Source organism: Lepisosteus platostomus, chromosome 26 (genome assembly GCF_059453375.1).
Source record: "Lepisosteus platostomus isolate fLepPlt1 chromosome 26, fLepPlt1.hap1, whole genome shotgun sequence".
In the NCBI taxonomy this organism is placed as follows: Eukaryota; Metazoa; Chordata; class Actinopteri; order Semionotiformes; family Lepisosteidae; genus Lepisosteus; species Lepisosteus platostomus.
The window spans coordinates 15,533,495-15,554,258 of NC_142636.1; the positions used below are offsets into that span (position 1 = coordinate 15,533,495).

Consider the following 20,764-nt stretch of genomic DNA (forward strand, 5'->3'; position numbering starts at 1 on the left):
AGCAGCCGAGCGAGTGAGCTGCCCAGCCACGCTCCCGCCCGCTCAAACAGCACACTGCAGGAGGCAGCAGAACTCCTGCTGCACCGAGTCGAGGAGCTCCCCCACAGCACACGCGTGCTTTTCCTTCTCACCACACCAGCGCACAAGAGAGACGCCATGAGCCGGGGCAACAACAAAACATCCCTTTATTGTACAATACTTTGCAACACGGAATAGATTTCAAATCCCTGTTCATTTGTTTGGTGGCTTTTGTGGGTCTTGTAGAAAAAAAAGAATCCGGACTACGGCCTGGAATATACAGGTCGAGCTGAGACTGACACGGTCACAACCAGGTAAAAAGAGCAATTAAACATCACGAGGAAAAGAAGAGAAGTTATTCTTTTCTATTTTTGATATATATATATAGGCTTCTCAATCACATACACTCCCTGCCTTCAGCAGTTCACGCACACAGGTAGATAAGTCACTATTGCATCCATTTCTCACTTTAAAAAGTGCTATGATTACTTTATTTCTGTTTCTAGGTCTTCATGCAATGGTCACAGAGCGGACAGACAGAGGCAGACTGGAGGTGGGGGGGGCTAGCCCCTCAGTCCAGAGAAAACAGGCCCTCTCCCTGCTTTTTCACATCTGCCACACAGGGATCCCGGAGAAAAGGAGGAAAAAGCCAACGGGGATTCTTTTTCAAACACAAATAGTCAGCATGCATGTTTCGACGCTCTCCCTGGTGATATCCCAGGAAAGCCCGAGATGGAATTTCCCCTCCATCAGCAGTTTTTATTGAAGGACAGATTAAGCCAATATGTAGCTGTACGAATATATATATATATAAATGGTTCAAATTCATCCTGCATTTTTTAAAGATTTAGGCAGATTACCCTTTGTGAATCAGAGGAGTCAGTAAGTAGCAAGATCTTTAAGGACGAAAAAGGAACAAGTAAAGGTTTAATCCATCCTTCTTCGGGTGTGACACCAGGCTCCACAGCCGAAACGTTGCATTTCCTTTCTGCTCTTTTCAGCAGGAATAAACCTTTACTTGTTCCTTTGCCGCTCCCTGCGTGAACTACTGTGAGGATGAGAGTCCAGAGGCCAGCCGGTGTGTCAGCTGGGGATTGCACAACCACGGCATCCTGTCTGGGATCCGAGCCCTCCACCCCCCGAGTGAAGATCCAGTGTCCTGCCCACGGCCCCTCAGCCCAGCGCTGTCCAAACGATCAGACCAGCTGGTGCTCCGTTTCCCTCAGAACTTCAACACATTTCAGTCAGAACAGGTCTAGAGGGAAACAGAGCACTAGGAATCGGCAGGGAACCAGCCTTGTGTTTGCTGACCTGTTCAGTTTAAGTTTACTTCATGTTGACATGTAGCGCCTGTCTTCCACACAGCTGGAAAGTGAAGTTAGAACATGGGGCTGCAATTCAGTGGGTTGTGTGGTCGCTCGTGTAGACTCTGTCTTACAGGTGTCCAGTCATAATTCCACACATAGGGCTTTACACCACTGGCTCCCCAGCAACCACCACATCTATACTGTCACATTTTAGTATATATAGAGAGTTTTTGTTTTTCTGATAATGGTCACCACTAGGTCATAATGTGAAATCAACAGAAACAGGAGGGGTTATAGTTCCCTAACTAGAAATGGGATTTAATCCACATTCACCCATTTGCAAAAACTGCAAATTCCAAATCCCAAACTTCCAACAATTCCAGATGCAAGATAACGTTTGGGCTTTGATTTTGCTGGGTGGGTGGTGGGAAGATTTGAGTTTATTTTTAATGGCAAGATTGACTCCAAACATTCTGGCTTCCTGGATCAGAGCTGTCTGTTGTGAGAGCGAGTGGACCCAGCCGATGGATAGAGAACGTTCCTGCCTACAGCCGAGGTCAGCTGTGTGTGTTTAGCACTGTGCAGTGAGCTTTGAAAGTTTTGTTTTAAAACAAAGTAGAATGCTGGGTTTTGTAAGACTGCAGTAAATATTTGGGTGGATTGAGACAAGTTTCTGATCTATTCTTATTCAGCGGCAAGAAAAGTGCGAACCTCTCAACCTTGCACTGTGTTAAACCTTGCATGCATCTTGGCCACTGGGCAGAATCTGCACTTTAACACACGCAGACAATCAGATTCTGAGCACCGAGATGTGGGTTTCTGTGATATTACATGTTACAGGAAATCCAGCTGTGCCTCACAGAGAGCAAAGGAAGCCAAATTCATATCAGAGCTCTTTGGTAGGGTTTCCCCAGCCAGGTCCTGGTGACCCCAGATTTCTGTTGCTTTTTGTTCTAGCTGAGCTCTTCTTGTACAAGTGACCCCCAGGCTCATCTAAGGATTTACAATCAATTAGAATTCATTTTCAGCTCTGAAACCATGAAGGAGATTTTAAAATGCACCTATATAAACAATACCTGAAGGCTGCAACGTCTTTTCAGAGCAGGCACCATTGAGGAGACTGGTCACGGGTTCAACGAGGCCACAGAGAGTCCAGCTAGAATGAATAGCAGCAGATACTGTGGTCACCAGGGAGAGCGTTAACCGGGTCCGAAAGTAGTTGTATTTGGGCCCAAGACCACTTGAGCCTCCTTGCTATACCTGGGAGGAAGCTGGACTCTTCTGCAAGGATAAGTAACAGGCTTCAGGATTCTCACTTTTTTTAACGTAATCCTTCATTCCTCAGTATTCCTTACTTTTATACTTACTGTAGACGCTGTTGTAAACAGCCTGGGATAAATCCTTCACAATTCACTATGAAAGGGTGCCATATAACGAATTAAAATTGACCAACTGACAAAGCTTTCCGGTTTTCGCTAAAGAGGAGATGTTTATCAGGAGGTCCCGGGGTCCTGTCTGGGTGTCGGGGTGGACAGAGGGCTGCCAGCGGCCTGGACTCCTCCTCCATCGTTCTGGTGCGTCTCTGCAGATGGGCAGCTCTTCCCTTCCCCCAGCTCCTGCTCTCCGCTTATACGGTCTGAGGCGGCACTGCAACACAGGAGCAGAGGCACAGAGGCACCTAGAATCCGTCCACCCACGACAGCCCTGGCTGTCTAATCCTAACCCTGCTTCAGGCTAAACTGAGCCCGTTATGCTCCGCTGCTTGGGATATCATGGGATATTGGGATATCACAATCGGATAATCGGACCTGATCCAGGCTCAAACACCCCCTGCACTGTCGCTTAGGAAATCCTGGGCACAGTCAGATAGTGACCTGGTCCAGGCTGATCCAGTGAACTCCCTGCACTTGGAGTGAGTGGCTTTATTTATCGGGGTCACTTAGTAAAGACTTGGAAGCTGTGTGAGTTTAAGAGATCTCCCCAGGAGGCCCATGTGGATTGAGGGGAGGCCCGTCCTGCAGGGAGTAGTGATGGTGCAGAATGAGCTGAGGGCAAGAGGAGGGCAGGTCACAGTATTACCCGAGTCTGTTAGTCTATAATCTATAATCTGACACAACCCTCTTTCCTTGGTTATTCCCAGAATAGGGAAAATATCTTCTGGAGATGAAATATCCCCACTGTGGAAGTTTTCTAATTCTGGAAATGTCCCCCCCACCAGTCCCACCCCCATCCAGTGGCAGGAGAGACAGTGCTCTGGTCACTGACAACGGCTTTAATGTATGAAGGGCAGCTCAGACACGGGGCTGTGCAGAGAGTGGTCAGCTAATGTCAGAGTTTTTCTCTCTGTCCGCTGGCTGTCATGGGACCAGTTATACCTTTTGATGGCTGCTCCTATATAAACCTTCTAATCAAGGGAGTTTTTCCCCTCTCCATTGTGCCAGTTCACTGCACCACAATCACCACTGAACCCCGTTTTTCGAAATGCAGTCCTGCAGGTTCAGATCTACCAACATTACTGACTTTGTGAGGATTTTGTGCAATTTTACCCACAATCCATCTCTCGGTTTCCTTACCTTCTGTCTTTTGCGGCTGTAAAACTTCCACTGGGCTCCCGCTGTGAACAGACACAGAAACAGGATGTTATTGAGGATCGAGGGCCTGCCACTGGGGCCGTACTGGAGAGATGGGGCGATATCTGCCCAGTTACTTCAGGAGTGAGCGTTCAAAGCTTTGTGGCCATATTCTACTGCAATGGTAAGAGGTGGTACAGTGAAGTACTGAGCAACTGTAAGCAAAAATTGGCATTTGATGCAGTGGTTAGCTCCTCCTAGTGGACACAAATCGCAATTCTACTGTTGTGTATCTTCTGAACCACATGGGTTCCATTGCACCGCATAGGCCTCTGTATGCCCTACACTGCATTGATGTTGTCGATTCTCAATTAAACAATTAAGAAGCTGTTAAAAGGCAAATTCAGCTCCAGAGCAGATTGGATAAGCGCCACAGGCTGAGTTATGGCCAGAAAGCTTTGCAGTGTCCACTATACACGGTGCAGAATTCGCAAAGCAGAAAACAAACACATTGAAAAACATCTGCAATCACTCGGTTTAGCTCAGCTCTCTCCACGCTCTCGAGCGGCGACCAGGACAGAGGGACCGCGCAAGCAGCATGCCGCCGGCACCGTGGACGCCACGAGACGGGCGCGGCGCCACCCCCGCGCCAGCAAAACAACACGAGCCCACCTTCACCGGAGCGCGGTCCAAACACTCCCCGTGGCGCCGCTCTGCCATCGTCTCGTCGTGTCTGGCGAGCTATGGGCGCGTTACTGAACCTCCTTTCCGGGCTGGAGGCTCGGGCCCACTGAGGTTAGCGAGCCACTTGAGCTAAGCGCATAGAAATCCAGCCTGCCTCCTGAAAACAGTACTGGGATCCATCTGTATTTGGCTGCCTCTTGCAGTGAAGGTGAGCTCTTGAGAAGAGAGCAGCCAGTTTGCTGGCGCGCGGGCAGCGCCTGTTAGTTAGCTGAGCTGGGGAGGGAAGTGGGCAGAGGCTGCAATTCTCAATCCTGCCACGAGAGGCCAGTGTTGCACAGAGGGGGAGGGGGAGGGATGTGCGCGGGCAGGAACGACAACGACCACGACCAACGTCTGGAAGGAGACAGAGACGGAGAGGGCACGAAACACAAAATACTCCTGCTTCCTGTCGTTCTCAAGTCCCAATGCATCCTGCATGCACAGGCCGGAGGAGAGCAAACAGAGGAGACAGCTTACTTGGAAGAAGATTTCACACATTTGAATTTTTTACCTGTCAGGAGAAAAGACAAGGGCTGCAGGTTAGGGCTCACAGGGAAGGGTGGGGGAATGAGGGTGCGAAGCCAGCGGGGTGGAGGGCACCTCAGAAAAGACCGAGGGACGACGTGACCTCCAGAGGAAAGGGGGAGCTCCAGTCTGTGTCCAGACTTCTCTCGGGTGTTTCTCTGCTCGGACACAGGCAGTTCCAGCTCTGCAGCTGGCTGCATACTTGAGTGGGGTTCAAAAGTAACCAGGACTGCTTTGATCCCAGGTATTAACACCGAGAGCCACCAATGAACTAGAAGGTTAAAGCTTGGCATCAGTGTGGAGGAAATTGTCATTTGTTTCCAGGCTCAGCTGTGCAATATGTGCGTGAGATGGGACCCCATTGTGTCTTGTGTGGTGTTGGGGGAACACTTGAGCCCCTGGAGTCCAACAGCTTCTGGATTTTGTTCCACCCGAACTCTGTTACAAAGTGGGTCTAATTATTTAAGTAATGGCATAACTATAATATTTCACTCCAGGAACTGAACTGCTTTATACAGTAGGTCCTGTAACTGTATTTAAATTGAGTGAATGATTTGAGGTACCAACTGTTAAAGAGCTTAAGGAACATCCTATTTGTTTCTTCACAAAATAACGAAATTAATTGTTTAACTGGTAACTCAGTTGTGAAAGAGCTTAAGGAACATCCTATTTGTTTCTTCACAAAATAACGAAATCAATTGTTTAACTGGTTTTGTTGGCTTTAGATCATTATCAGTTTAATTATCTTTAATTGCATTAGGTGTGTCAAGTGGGCTCCTCTCAGCTGTAATGACTCTTGTATTATTATAGTCTGACTTTAGCACTTATTCTCAGGGGTTAAGATGACGTGTCTGCCATTCCAGTAAGAGGGGTGAAGAGTAGGAGAAGTGGCCAGCAGAGGGCGCTGTACTCACACAGGGCAATGAGGATCCCGGCCACAAACATGATGACAGCCAGAATCACCCCTGTGGTCCTCAGGGTATCATAATCTGTGGATAAACAAGAAGGATCATGAATAATTGTCTCAAACTGGACAGCCTTTGCCAGCCTTCGCAAGCCTGTGAAGCCTGCAGGTCTGCTGAGTCTGTATTACACCTCTATACTTAACAGAAATATGTGATTATTCATCAAGGGGCGGCACTGGAGCGCAGTGTTCAGCATTGCTGGCTCTCTGTGACTCTGAGTTGAAATGAGTGGAGTTTGCATGTTCTCCCTGAGTGTGTGTGGGTTTGTGCTCTGGTTTCCTCCCACAGTCCAGATACATGCTGACCAACAACACAGATACAAGAGATAGAACACAGATACAGTACATCTACAGCTACAACACAGATGCATCTACACATACAACACAGCTACAACACAGATGCATCTACAGATACAACACAGATTCACCTACCGTATTCGAAATCACTCTGTGGCAGGTGAGGCTCTGCAAGACAGAGGAGAGAGCAAATCAGCACAATCAGAGGAGACGCATGAGACAAGCTGCAGTAAACCTGCAGAAATACCAAACACATCTGCCACTGGGAGCGTTCGCCTGGGCAGCGTGTTAGGAGTGACCACTGCACTCAGACACATTTCGTAAAAAAAAAACCTCATAACCCAGTGGAAAGTTCCTCCTTTCATCCTTGAGCCCCTCAGAACAGGAGGCACTTCTTTACACGCAGGGTGGTGGGAGTGTGGAACAAGCTGTCCAGTCATATTGTTAAAGCTGATACTCTGGCGCCTTTCAAGAAACTACAGGATGATATTCTCCAGTCATAGTTACTAAAGAGCATCTAATAGGCTAGACAGGCTCCTCTAATCTGTAACCTTTCTAAAGTTCCTGCGTTCTAATATGTCGTTAATCATTAGCACAGATCTGGGCCATGTCCTCCCTTCCGCACGCAGGGCGTTAATTATGCAGGAGGTTTTTGATCCCCCTGTGGGCTCCACTGCTAAAGCCAGCTGGCAGTCGCTGGGATCAATCCTCCACGCTCGTCCAACACCCAGGTGAATTCATGAGGAATAATTACCGCCTGGAATCTGCATCTCCTCTCACTGCTGTTTCTCTCTGCATGGAGGATTATTTTTAGCTCAGGTTTCAGTCTCCTGGCTGCTTTCCTGAGCCTGGGGTGTCACACACAGCTCCTGGGATGCCTGGTTTTCCTCTCAGCCTGACTTGTCGTGTAGATGTTCTAGTTGTCTGCAATTTCCCTCATGGGATCAATAAAAAAAAAATCAATCTAGATCAATAATTACCGGATCAGATTTTTTCACTGAGACAGGTATAGGATGTGTCTGAAGAGCTTTCGCTGATGAGAACTCAAAGCGTCACTTTGTTGTGAATTGAGAGAAGCAGTTAGAGAAAGGATGGATCAGCAGTCTGGTATTCTGAGCACCTAGACAGCCTGTCGATGGTCCAGGCAGATTCAAGACACCAAGACCAGCTGCTCAGCTGGAAATCGAGATACTGGCACGACAGCAAGGCAATGGAGAAGCTATGCTGGCGCCAGGTGTGGCTTGCAGATTGAACCTAGTAAAAAAAAATCAGCAGTGTGCAGGGCCTGCTGTCCACGCTGCGCGCTGCTCGCTGCGCCTCGGCTTCTATGGGCGGCTCACGGCTGCCACCTGGCGGCGCCGCCGCGTCACTGCGCCCGGTCCGAGCACACTGCGGACCTGCCTCGCGCGCGCTGGGAGCACGGGGATCCTGCCACACGAGCGCGTGCGGTGGTGACAAGTGTGAGGCGCGACTCCGGCTCGTGCTGCCGGCACCGCAGACCCGAGCGAGCGGCCAGCCGGCTGGTGCACCCGCAGCTGGGCGTGAGGCGAAGGGGTTTCCGTCTCCTCCGCCGGCTGCCGGGAGACTCCCAGCCTCCCCGTGATTGATCGCAGCTGAACTGCTGGGCTATGCGGAAAAGCTTCCCTCAGCGAAAACCGGGAGAGGGGGGAGGGAGGAGTCCCCACTCAGAGCGCACTGGGATTATTGAACGACTCAGGTGCATGATGATAATAATAATCTGCTGTGAAGGAACGCGCGATCAGCACACTAAGCGTCTCCACTATATGAATATGTGTATATCTAGATATTCAATTAGCAATTAATTAATTGCTCAGAATTCCTTGTTCATCATCATCATTAGCACATCTGATTCTAATCCGGCAGTTCACGAGCCGAGTCAGTGAACCTGCAGCCAGTCTGCATCTTCCGCCCGGACCCACGGTTCCGGTCCAGGACCCGGTTCCGAGCTCCACGCTGCTCCTGCAGAACCGAGGCGCCCAGACCGCAGTTTTCAACACAGCGTGAGCCCAGATCCCCCCCCCCAAAAAAAAGAAACACCCCAAACCTGTTAGGATCCCTGTTTCTAGATGACAGGGGAACGGTTTTATAGGAATCTGCAGACATCCTCCGCGAATACACAACATCCACTGAAACACCGTTTAAAAAGTGCGGAGACACGCCAGAGAAACTCTTCTCCGCACCGCCCGGGAATCTCGGAAAGTCTGCAGCTCAAGAGCCGAGCGCAGCGCGTTAGTCTAGAGAAGGGGGATCCGCACAGAGCCCGCGGGTCCACAGGCTGCTGCAGGAGCGCAGGAAGGCTCTTACCTCTTGTTGAAGACATGATGGCTGCAGTGTGCGGGAGCCGGTGCTTCGCTGCTCAGATCTCTCTCTCTCTGCAGGGGTTGCGCGAGCGTGCTTGAAAGCCCTCAAAAAAATCTGCAGTTTTTTTTAATGAAGCTCGGCTCGGGGGCCCCCTGCCGGCCAGCGGGCGCCACTGTCTCGCAGCGCCTCCCCGGGCCCCGGGGGAATCCGGCGGGGACACCGCGGGCAGCCCGGCCGTGTCGCGGCAGCTGCTCTGCAGGAGCGAGCGAGCGAGCGGGAGAGACTGCAGCCGGGGATCCTCGCGCTCTCCACTGCGGCACGAGAGGCGCGCTGGCTGCCCAGCAACAGGGCTCGCGCGCCGCGTGGTTATCTGTGTGTGAGTGTGTGTCTGTGTGTGTCTCTGCGCGAGTATGCGTCTCTGTGCATGTGTGTAGTGTGATTGTTTAGTACAAGTGTGCGAGTGTGTCAGACTGTGTGTAGTGTGTGATACCTGTGTGTTTGTCAGAATGTGTGTCTGTAGTGTGTGATTGTGTAGTTATCAGTGTGTCGGGGGTGTGTGGTTGTATTAGTTACCTATGGAACAGAGACACAGGCTGATGACAGTTTGGAAAGTAGGGCTGCTACAAAATTGACATTTTTTAGGATGCAAAGGCCTATTCATTCTTGACAAAGACCAGCTCTATGGTGGGTTATTGCAGACACAGAAAGATGACCTACTTTATCAAGTGTGCTGCTGAGGTTTCAGCAGTGGGCCGTGGACAGGCGCTGTTACGCCTGTACACTCTGCGCTGTGTGCAACCCAGCGTCATACTCATGTCTGACCAGCAGGGGGCTCTGCGACACGGTTCCACCCATTGTGAAATAAGATAGACCTCAAGAAAGCCCAAACCGAACCCAGTGGAAAGTGCGTAGGAGAACAGAAGGAAGACAGGCAGCAGTATCTCTCGATACAGAGAATCGAACACAGGAACGCCGAGATTATTTTAGCACTTTATTTATCCTTCGCTGGGACGGGTGGAGATAGACGGACCGGAAGGGGGTGCTCTCGGGCCGGAGTCGCTCCTCGGACAGGACGGACAGGGCGGAGAGGAGACAAGGCGGGGCGAGCAGAAGCAGAGGAAGTCGGGTCCGGGTGGCGAACGGGCTTCCTGCGGGGGGCCAGCGGACGTCCGCGCGCCGGGGACGGCATCACTGACTGGCATCTCGGCGGGCACCTGGAGGGCACGAGCACGGCTGAGGGCGAGAACGAGGGAGCCCCTGCCCGCGCTGCGAACCCAGGCGGCTCTCGGGGTCATCGCGCGACCTCATGCCAGCTCTTCTGAAGACCCCCACACCCCAGCTAGTGCAGCTAAGAGCGGGTCAGACGGGCCATTGGGCTTATCTGGCCCGAAACCAGAAGGTTCTGATCGATAAATAGGACCCAGGGAAGCAGAACTTACAAAGCATCAGCAACCTCCCTCGACAAAGTACCCATCCATCCACTTCATAACTGATTCATCCAGTCTGGGGTCCAGGGGAGCTGGAGTCTGTCTCAGCAAGCAATCAGGCACAAGGCAGGGTACACCCTGGACAGGACACCAGTCCATCACAGGACACACACACTCACACACCCTGGACAGGACACCAGTCCATCAGAGGAGACACACACACACTCACACACCCTGGACAGGACACCAGTCCATCACAGGACACACACACTCACACACCCTGGACAGGACACCAGTCCATCACAGGACACACACACTCACACACCCTGGACAGGACACCAGTCCATCACAGGGCACACACAGACACTCACACACCCTGGACAGGACACCAGTCCATCAGAGGAGACACACACACACTCACACACCCTGGACAGGACACCAGTCCATCACAGGGCACACAAAGACACACACACCCTGGACAGGACACCAGTCCATCACAGGACACACACACTCACACACCCTGGACAGGACACCAGTCCATCACAGGACACACACACTCACACACCCTGGACAGGACACCAGTCCATCACAGGGCACACACAGACACTCACACACCAGGGCCAGTTATCCAAGGAGCCAGTTAACCCACCAGCATGTCTTTAGCCTGGGGGAGGAAACCCATATGAACATGGGGAGAACATACAGACTCCACAGAGATGGTGTCCCCAAGAATTGAACCTGGGGCTCCAGCCATGCGAGGCAGCAGTGCTGACCACTGTACCCCCCATGTGTGATATGTCCCTGCTAGAATGATACTGGAATTTGATATTATGCAAGGATCTGATAACAATTTGTGCCAGAATGGTGCCTTTAGTTAGGAGGGAAGCAGGCTGGAATATTTCCCTGCTGAGATGGGTCCACTTTGTAAACAGTGTGTACAACTGCCCTCTAACAGGCTAACGCCTCATGACCACATGACTGCCTTCCCATAATTCCTTCTGGGACCTGGCATCAGGGAGGCAGCACAGGCAAGAACATGGTTCCAACTAGAAGTCGTAGCTCAGAAATTACAGAACATGTCAGTCTTGCACAGCTATTGTGTTTTTCATGTCTTCAGGTGGTAGACGTGGTGAAATGCAGCAGCTGACAGGTTGGTTGTTTGGGAGGGGAGGCTGTGATGTGGTGTGCACACATACCTTGAATTCAGCCCCCTGCTTATCTCTTCCTACTGGACAGTCCTGCCAGGGAGAGAGGTCGGTTAATATCCTGCTGATAAGACACTCTTAAAGGAAGCTGAGAGAATCCTAGTCATCCAGGCTAATCCTATATAAGCACTATATAAAATAAAGCTTTTTTAATTATTGCTCAGACTTGCACCAAAAGCAAGCGAAAAGGGAGAGAGATGAAAGAGATCTCACTCACGTCTGATGGATGACCTCAGATTCCCAGCTTCCTCATCGGGCTCCCCAGTGCTGTGAACGAGACGCGGGTTCATGACTCTGACGACAGGAGAAGAGTGCCCACGCTTGCTCTCTCTGCAACACCACACTGCCGCCCAGGGCTGTGAAAGTGCTCACGGTCGTTTTGTTTCAAGAAACACAACTTTTTTTGCGGATTTCTTCTATTCAGATTTCCAACGACTTCATTCATAATTTTCTAATCTGGAAACTGAAAGGAGCTCCTGATCCAGCTGTGCCACTGACTCGCTGGGTGAGTTCCAGGACCCTTCTGTGGTCCCGTCTTGTGGATGAGTGTCGCCCCCTACTGTGCACTCTAAAACTAGGCACAATGGCACCTGATACATTTTGAATAGTTTTTAGCACCCAAAACTGCTGGAAACTTCATGTTATCCACAAATATTAATTAAAAAGACAAAGATAACGTTATAACGTTCCTGGCCTGTCATGGGTTAGGATGTAGTGGCATCAGGGGGAGTGGCATTTCTCTGTCATGTGACATCAGAGGTACAACTGTGGGCTAAGAGACTCTAGATCAATGGTCAGCAACCCTGGTGCATCCCAGGCCTTTCAGCTGTCTGCGGTCAGGGGTTAAAGGTCACTGTGAATCTGGGCTCATGAGGACAGTAACTGGCTCAGTTCAGCCCCTGAGAGCCCCAGTCCTTCAGGTGTTAATGTCAGGAGATTAAACCAGACTTACGGCTGTTGTTGGTTGAACTTGCAGCGACACTTGCGACCTGTGATTGGAAAGACACACACAGACGTTTAGGGTTTGTGAAAAGAAACTCAGTGTGTAAGCAGGTTCAAAACAGAAACACAGATACAGCTTTCACTTCCAAACTCTACTGACAAAGAATTTGCACAGCCTTAGGAAATGAGTGTCTGATATGAAACCCACAGCTGTTCAGTTTGTGTTGGTTGAAATGCCTAGATCACAAACACAGGTCTGGAAAACACAGGTTACATTTACTCATTTTCCAAACTCCCACTCAGCCATGAAGTGGGCAGATGAGGATGGGAGAGAGGTCTGTAGTGTAGGTGAAGGGGCAGAGTGTCGTCTGCACGAGAACACTTGTAATCTGATCCAAAGGTAAAAGCTCATCCAGGGCGAGAGAGTAGGGATGAATTATTTCGTGCACCTGCTTGTCAAGAGGATGAAATCAAATCCTTAGCAGGTATTCCAGCAACGAGCTGAAAGATTTCCTAGAGAAATATGGGGTACATCTTCGCTGTGCAAGATCTCTGCCGTACTAATTTAAATCCCAGCTTGAGTTCAGCGAGCCCCACGATAGGATTGCGATGTGGCTAATTCAGACCGAGCTGCACCCCAGCAAGAGAGGGCAGATCAAGTGTCCCAGAGATCAGATCAGATCTGCACGTGGCATCTCAGGATTGGATAGAGCAGAGATAGATTGGAGACACAGGAGAGAGGAGGAGGAGAGAAAGGAAGAGGAGAGGGGAATTCTGTGAAACAATTATTTTCAGGTCTGCAGCTCAGAAGGAAGGAAAGAGCCTTTTTTAACCTCCCGTCAAGGACAGATGAGTTGACCCAGTCTTACAGTCTTACAGCTCCTTCTCAATTCACCCCCTCCCCCCCCAGCTCAAAAACCAGCTGCTGCCACAGGGAACTCACTGAGGATGAGGAGGATCCCCATGAGGAAGAGGACAACAGCGAAGATCAGGCCTCCGATCCGCAGGGACTCGTAATCTGCAAAGTGAGAAGATGCACTTTCAGACAGAGAGCAGGGATATGTGTGGGACAGCCTGTCCAGCTACAATCGTCTCACTGCAGGAGCTACCAAACCCCTTCGCACACACTGAATCGCAGCGGAGATCCTCTGCCAACTGCTGAGCTCAGCACACACCCACAGGTCTCAGCCTGTGCAAGACATTGCCTTGTTCCGGAAAGCACAGCAATAGCATTGTAAAAAAACATGCCGGCACACAGGAAATGAACAGTTTAGTGCAAAGATGCGCAGATTTGAACAATCTTTCCTGAAGCAAACCAGCGGGGCAGATCAGCGCTACCACACGGTCAGAACTCGATTTCAGTTTGTGGATATGGATGTATTTTCAGGGCTGGGTGACCCCTGTCTGGGGGAATTCTGTTCCTCCAGGTCCTACAGCTCATTCCAGCAATCATTAACGAGCTGTGGAATGTCAGAAATGTCAACAAACAGAAGTGCTGGGAGGTGGGCGTGTTAGGGAACCCTCTCTGCACCCCAGGGACTCTTCAATATCTAGTTACTCCATAGAAGCAGGACAGGATTGAACTGCCAATTAAAAAAAAGATCCGGAAGAACGTTCTTCACCTGTTAGCTAGTTTACTGCGCTGACTGCAGACCACACAAAAAATGAAACATACATACAGAAAAAGATTTAATTGGGAACTGGTTTGAGGAAAAACAGAGGATTTGTTTTGAAGGACAGAAACCTTACTCTGTGCATGAAAATACAGGCCACTTACCGTAATGGAAAGGACTGTCATGATTGTCTGTAATTAGAAGAGAGAAAATACTTTGATAATGTGCCCTTTAAATGACGTCTGCCCCCAGTGGCAAAGATGAGTACTGCAGTCTCAACACTGCAGGGCAGCTGACTTTTCACACCAGTCCTCTTGAGCAATGTCTGTCCAGGTACTGTACAATGGGATATATTGAAACTGGTAGCAATAATCAATATTCTGATTATTATTATTGATAATTTGTCAGCAAAAGAATCCTGAGTGCACACAGAACAAATAAATCAAATCTTCACAGAGTGAAAAGCATGTGTGCATTCAAGGGGTGTTTTAATTAGAAGGGTCAGTGAAACCCAGTCCCAGGTGCCAGGATGGGGGAACCTGCCCTCTGAGCTTTGGCAGTTAGAGGTACTGATGCCCCTCATTTATTTATAACACCCATTTATAACACTCATTTACCAGTCTGCTTCCAACAACCTACGTCTCTATTGACAAACCACAGCCAAGTAGAATTGCCTCCTACCTCGTTCCAGTTGGTCGGAACTGGACGCTGGGGGAAAAGAGAGAGGAAGAGGAGAGTGAGACTGGTGCCGAGGTCTGCCCAGCGCAGAGAGGTCAGAAACACACACATGCTGGCAGGCTGGGGGTGCGAGGGGCTCTCAGCGCTGTGCTCCCCTCCTCCTCCACTGAGCACTGAGGGGAGGGGGGGGTGCCCCGGGAGCAGAGTTGCTGGGGAGCACAGTCATGATGTCATGACTGTGATGTCATGCCTGTGATGTCATGCGATTCCTGGTGCCAGATGTTGTTGCAGAAATTCCAGTCAAGACTCTCTAATTTTATTTACAAATCACTCGCAAATGTGATTTGTCATGCGTCTGTGTGACCTTTGTCGGAGCCAAAAACAACAACCAATACTACCATTAATATTACACTACTACACTAATAATACCACTAATACTACACTACTGCTACCACTTTACAAGTAATACTACCACTACTACCAATATTACTACCTCCTCTCCTACCAATACTACACTAATACTACCACTACTACATTAATACTACCATTACTATTACACCAATACTACCTGTACTACCAAATTTACTGCCTCTACTCCCACCAAAACTACAATACCACAATAATACTACCACCTCTATAACTACACCACTATCACTACTAACATCAACACTACTACTGGTAGCACTACTAACACCTCTCCTGTCCCACCACTATCAACACTGCCTCTGACAACCCAGGGGCCCCAGCCCACTGAGCCGTGACTCCTCCTGCCAGTCAGTCTGCAGGTGAGCCACAGCTCTCCACAGGTCCTCTGCCATCACCCCAGACTGCAGGTGAGCCACAGCTCTCCACAGGTCCTCTGCCATCACCCCAGACTGCAGGTGAGCCACAGCTCTCCACAGGCCCTCCGCCATCACCCCAGACTGCAGGTGAGCCACAGCTCTCCCAGGAGCCTGACAGGCCCTCCGCCGTCACCCCAGACTCCGGGTGTCGCTCCGTCCCTGAGCAGCAGAGAGCACAGACCGCTGCCAAGTTCCCACACAGCCGCCTCACCGCAGAGCTCACACGCCGGTCAAGACAAGCGCGCTCCAGCCCCGACTGAGCAGCCAGGCCCCCCCGCCCCCCTGGACACAGACCCACAGCATTCCCGCTCTCGGGTGACAGCGCCATGCCTCCTCCTGCAGCGATGCGATCACTTACCGTGAGTATATCTGCCGAAGGACGATCCTGTCAGCACAGATATACACACAGAGTTAAACCTCAGGGAGCCGCCCACAGCTGTGCTCTGAACGAGCTCTGTGGGAACCAGTTGCATGCACTCAACACACACTGGGGGGGGGGATCGGAGGGGACTTTTCCCTGGAATAACGAAACGTCCTCAAACAGCTGTGTGTCTGAGCGGAAACAGCCTTTCCCAAGGACGAAGCTGGGCTGTGCTCTGACCTCAACTCCCCCGGCCGCAGACAGGAGAGGAGGCTGAAGACGTCCCCCCTTCAAGAGCCTGACAGCGCCCGGGATCGCTCACCCCAGACACAGGCCCTGTGGGCCACGTTAAGTGCCAGAAGAGACCTGGGTCTGTACTGTATATCGGCTCAGGGCCCAGCCACAGTTCTGGGGAGGATCCTAATCAAGTCACGTGGTGTCTTGCCACTGTCACACTGTCAAAACTGAATAACAGTGCTGAGATTAAAGGTACAGAAGGGTGACCTGGAGGCTAGTTTGGGGGTACACAAGATTACGACAATCCACCAGCTCCCCACTGAGCTGCTCAGGCTGCAGTGTCGGGGGGTGAAACTGTCACAGTGCCCTCGTGCTCAGTCCTTGGAAAGACTCTGTCATTCAAGAAGCCGTCTGTGTTTCTTTCCTTCCTTGTCCGAAAATAACCTCCACTTGTTCACTACTAACAAGCTGCTCAGCATTTGGAAGGCGGGTGATCGGTAATGCAGAGACTCTGAGTTTAGCAGCCACAGGCTCTCGTGAGCAAGCAAACAGGCTATCGTGTTCGGAGTCGTCTGCTGCATCCAATATCCACCGCTGGCAACCTACACAAGAGCCCGTGGCTGTTACAACCTCTGGCGGATTTCAAGGCTGTGGGATCTACCTGTATATCTAAGACACGTTAGGACACACAAAAATGGAAGAGCACTCACCCACAGTCGTGGCAACACCAGAGCAGAGCACTAGCAGTACAGAGAGATCCATCCCACCTGTGGACCAGGGAAGAGCAGAGCTGTGAGACAGGCCTGCAGCAGAAGAGCTCGTTTCTGACGCTGAAACGTAAGAACTGTTACCAAAGAGAAGGAAGCATTCAGGCTCGTCTGAAATGAGGATCCAGTCGGGTCCTGAAAGAAGCCGGAGACTTGGCTTCACTACATGGCTTGGCAGCTTGTTCCACACTTCTACCCCCCTTTGTGTAAAGAAGCACCTCCTGTTATGTTTGGAGGACCTCAGCCTACTTTGACAATATGATGACCTCATGCACTTTTTTTTGACAATATCTTTCTATTGAACAGTTCTGATACTTATTCTTTGCTGCTTGGTAGAATTTCTAATTCTGGGCAATTTATACAATTTACATCAGGCCTATGACAGTTGGTGGAGTAGTGTTCAGCATTTCTGTGTTGCAGCACTCAGGCTCTGGGATCAATTCCAGTGTTGCTGTCTGTGTGGAGTTTGCATGTTCACCCCATGATCCTGTGGGTTTCCCCCAGGTGCTCCAGTTTCCTCCCACAGTCCAAAGACATGCTGGTGGGTTAATTGGCTTCTGGGAAAACTGTCCCTGGTGTGAGTGTGTGCATATTTGTGTCTGCCCTGCGATGGACTGGCATTTGATCCTGGGGTTACCCCTCTGTCTTTTGCCACCCTGAATGTGAAGCACTTAGGAGATGGGTGGATGGAACAGACGTGCGCAGAGCAATTTACTCAAATCAGAAATCAGGAGGTGAATCGGGCTGAGGTGACCAGTGTAAAATGAAGTTGACTACATGACAGACTTGACTTTTTCTCACTCAAATCTGTGTCGATAACAGACTCAACAGGTGTGTGTCACATCACGACTGGGTCTGAGATGCTGTGACAGCACAGGTGTAGAAATAATAAATCACACACTGCAGCTTGCAAACCGCGGAGTGGATCACACTGCTTCAGGAAGGGACTCTTTCGAAGTGGGATTTCACTGCTGTTGGTTCCCCGAGCTGGGGGCTGCAGGGTCTGTTTGAGCAACTGGAGCTGCAGAGCTGGTATTTCACAGGCATGCGACTCGTGGCACCAGTGCGACTCATGGTGCAGAGGCCCCAGGCATCTATTTGTGGAGTCATATTGCCGAGAGATGGGGGTACGTCCCGAGTCGGGGGGTCCCAGCAGACCAAGAGTGGGGTCACTGGAGGAAACTCCTCTTGCTTGTCTTTCACAGCTCAGCTCCTGCAGGTTTGGATCGGGTCGGGTTACCTCTGATTCAGGGGGTCTCCAGCCCTGGTCCAGTCCAGTCAGTCATACAGGTCCCCCTGAATCGTGTGGTTTTTTTTTTAAGATTAAGAATACTTGGACAATCCCAGTGAGTGAATGGGACTCCCGTTCCACAACAGTTTGATCCATTTCAGGCTTCAAAGGTTGCATACACTACTGCTCAAGCAGAATAAAAGCATACAGAATATGTCCCACAGCTTTAACTACAGTACTACAGTACTGTACTACAGTATGCAGACTATCAGGTAAAAGACGCGCTGATACTAAGGCGTGCAGTTTGTAAACCCCGGCATGGATCACACTGCAACAAAATGGAAGCCTAGTGAGTTCTCTAAAAGTAAAAGCAGGCTTGATATTTAATGATTATCTAAAGAGGCACTTATTACGTTCTTCGGATAATCTTTACAGTTAGGAAAACAGATTGCGAACCGTCTTTAATGATAATGTAATGATAAATGTCGTGGATCTCACTTGCATAGATAACACACTGCTCTCTGCTCGCTCCTGCTGTCTTTCATGTAGCGCCTGATCATCCTTCAAGAGACAAGACAGTTACGGGACAATACGGAGAAGCCACGACCTCAGCAGAGCCCAGTCTGCGGTCCAGTTAGGGATCTCCGTGATTCCTGAAGGTCAGCGCAGGGAAACACAGGGTGAGCGCCGGGCATTAACGCCACTGTGCTTATTTCAACACGAGGGGATCTCTGTTTTTATTCTGTTTTTCCTTCGTATCACTTAACAGCCAATACCACAAACACGACAACAAGTCAGTGCGAAACGTGTCGGTCTATGGATTAGAAAATGCGCGGAACGAAATTAAAGGGTTTCATTTTAATTATAGTATCCGACTATCCGACTTCGGAATGGTAAATCGCACTTTCTCAATTACGCATGCGCCAGAGATAACCGAGAAACTAGTAATTACAGATAATGACTGTTTTCGTATTGTTGTAAACAGTTGTTTTTTATTTTTCTGTGAATCCTTCAGTAATGGAAATTTCTGTCATTGTAATCCCCCCCACACAAACACACACCTTGCCAGCACACAGAAATCACGTTTTTTAAATACGAGTTATTCAGTTTTTTAAAAAAATTGGTTATTTACACTGTTAGCAAACTGCAAATCTCGCATTTTACACTTCTGAACAGGCGCGGCTCGTGGCTCTGCCAGGACTAAGGAGGGGGTGGAAAACACACAAACTGAACCATCTAGACTGGAGTATTGTCACATGTTTCCTTGTTGCTACTTTTGGAAACCCAAATAGCAGGAGGACAGGGCAATTAAAATGGAAGGTTTCAGAAAATGACTGTCTCTTTATCAAGGAGAACAATGAGTCCTCAGAAGACAGTAACTGACAATTAACTCCGAAACGACATCGGCTGTCGTGTCTGAACTCTGTCATTTCCAAACCATAAATCCACGCGAGAGCGTGTGAAAGTCTTTCTGAAAGACAATCGAGGGGCGCTCTGTGGTTTCCTGCCCGGCTCCCGCATCCCCTCACTCCAATACAAGCCGCATCGATGATATCTCGAATTTTAAGATAAAAGAAGATCGATGAGGTGACTCCATTCAAAGCGCCCGTCTATGAACTCTGTGCGATAACATATCGTGTTTCTATCGACCGCGTCAAGTCAAATAAAAAGAAAACGAAATATTTGAGTTGGTTGCAAACTAAATTTCAGTTGCAACGCAACACGCGGACAGATTAATAACTTCTCCTGATCGACGCTGTTACACTTATAAATTACGCCTTGATATGTACAAAATCGCCATGCATTGTTTTTAGGAAGATACAGCGGTGCGCCTCTGGCTGGTGTGTACGGTCCTGTCCGCGCTGCTGCAGTGCCCCCAGGTCTGGGAGAAACTTCCCAATCCGCTCAGTCTGCTCCCGCTCCTCGACCCGCTGCGGTTAATGACCGGGATCCTAAAGCTACATTCTCGAACCCGCCAGCGTTTAGCTAAGCCAAGCGGCGGAGAACAGACGAGATTTTCACACATATCATGAACGCAACAAGTCCCCCTGGTGTGCCGCCCCAGCACCCCGGTACCCCAAAACCACCCCCGTCCCGACGGTCCAGACCTGCGCAAGAGAGGCGCCCCAGCTGGCTTCCTCGCGGCGCAGCGGAGACGCGAGAACTCACCAAGCAGAAGCGCGCGACCACTTCCCAATCCCCCAAAACACTGAGATTTCAAAAAACAACAACAACTTTCACTCCCGACGGCAACGTCCCAGGACTGTGCGCCGGTTCCTCTCGGTTCGTGCTGTGTGGCTGGCGGCGCCGAGCGGAGCGTGTTGTGAGGCACAGGGACAGCTGGGTCTCCGTGTAACACAGTCCGCGGGTGGATCGTGTCCAGGTTCAAGTATAGCGGAGGGAGGGGGCTGGGGACGGGCTGCGGTGTTGTTGTGGGGAGGGGGGCTGCTCTGGGCAGGAGGAGGGGGAAGGGGAGGGGGCAGGAGAGGAGAGCGGAGGGGCAGACTCCCAGACACTGCCTCTCAGGACAGTAACACACACGGTTACAGGCGAAGCGAAAGACCGGCCTGGGCTGAAATCTGTTCGCTGCTCAGTACTAACGTACCCAACGCTCCGCTCCAATGAGCCCGCGAAGGGAAAAGGGGAAAAGAGAGTTTTCCCCAACTTCACTCCCGGCAAGGCGCCGCACCCACGCCACGAGCTCGGGCGCCTCTCGTGGGGAGGCAGTGTGGGAG

At 50.4% G+C, this 20,764-nt stretch overlaps 2 protein-coding genes across 6 annotated transcripts; both read right to left on the reverse strand.

The window, feature by feature from the left end:
• Positions 1–168: 168 nt before the first annotated feature.
• Positions 169–9,056, reverse strand: LOC148640402 (uncharacterized). Its single transcript, XM_088620886.1, has 5 exons — positions 8,730–9,056; positions 6,540–6,572; positions 6,058–6,132; positions 3,899–3,939; positions 169–2,972 (listed from the first exon to the last, which is right to left on the reverse strand). The coding sequence occupies exons 1-5, from the start codon at positions 8,743–8,745 to the stop codon at positions 2,739–2,741; spliced, it is 399 nt and encodes a 132-aa protein (XP_088477012.1). The 5' UTR covers positions 8,746–9,056; the 3' UTR covers positions 169–2,738.
• Positions 9,057–9,704: 648 nt separating this feature from the next.
• On the reverse strand, positions 9,705–20,452 carry LOC148640403 (phospholemman-like). Of its 5 annotated transcripts, none has more exons than XM_088620897.1 (10): positions 20,138–20,448; positions 16,742–16,798; positions 15,792–15,818; positions 14,595–14,621; positions 14,078–14,104; positions 13,244–13,318; positions 12,311–12,347; positions 11,576–11,625; positions 11,350–11,391; positions 9,705–9,940 (listed from the first exon to the last, which is right to left on the reverse strand). In XM_088620897.1, the coding sequence occupies exons 2-9, from the start codon at positions 16,791–16,793 to the stop codon at positions 11,369–11,371; spliced, it is 318 nt and encodes a 105-aa protein (XP_088477023.1). In that variant the 5' UTR covers positions 16,794–16,798; positions 20,138–20,448; the 3' UTR covers positions 9,705–9,940; positions 11,350–11,368. The 5 variants fall into 5 exon arrangements, with proteins under 5 accessions (XP_088477023.1, XP_088477022.1, XP_088477027.1 ...); XM_088620896.1 differs by having other exon boundaries at positions 20,199–20,444; XM_088620901.1 differs by lacking the exon at positions 11,576–11,625 and having other exon boundaries at positions 20,199–20,452.
• Between the last annotated feature and the right edge of the window lie 312 nt (positions 20,453–20,764).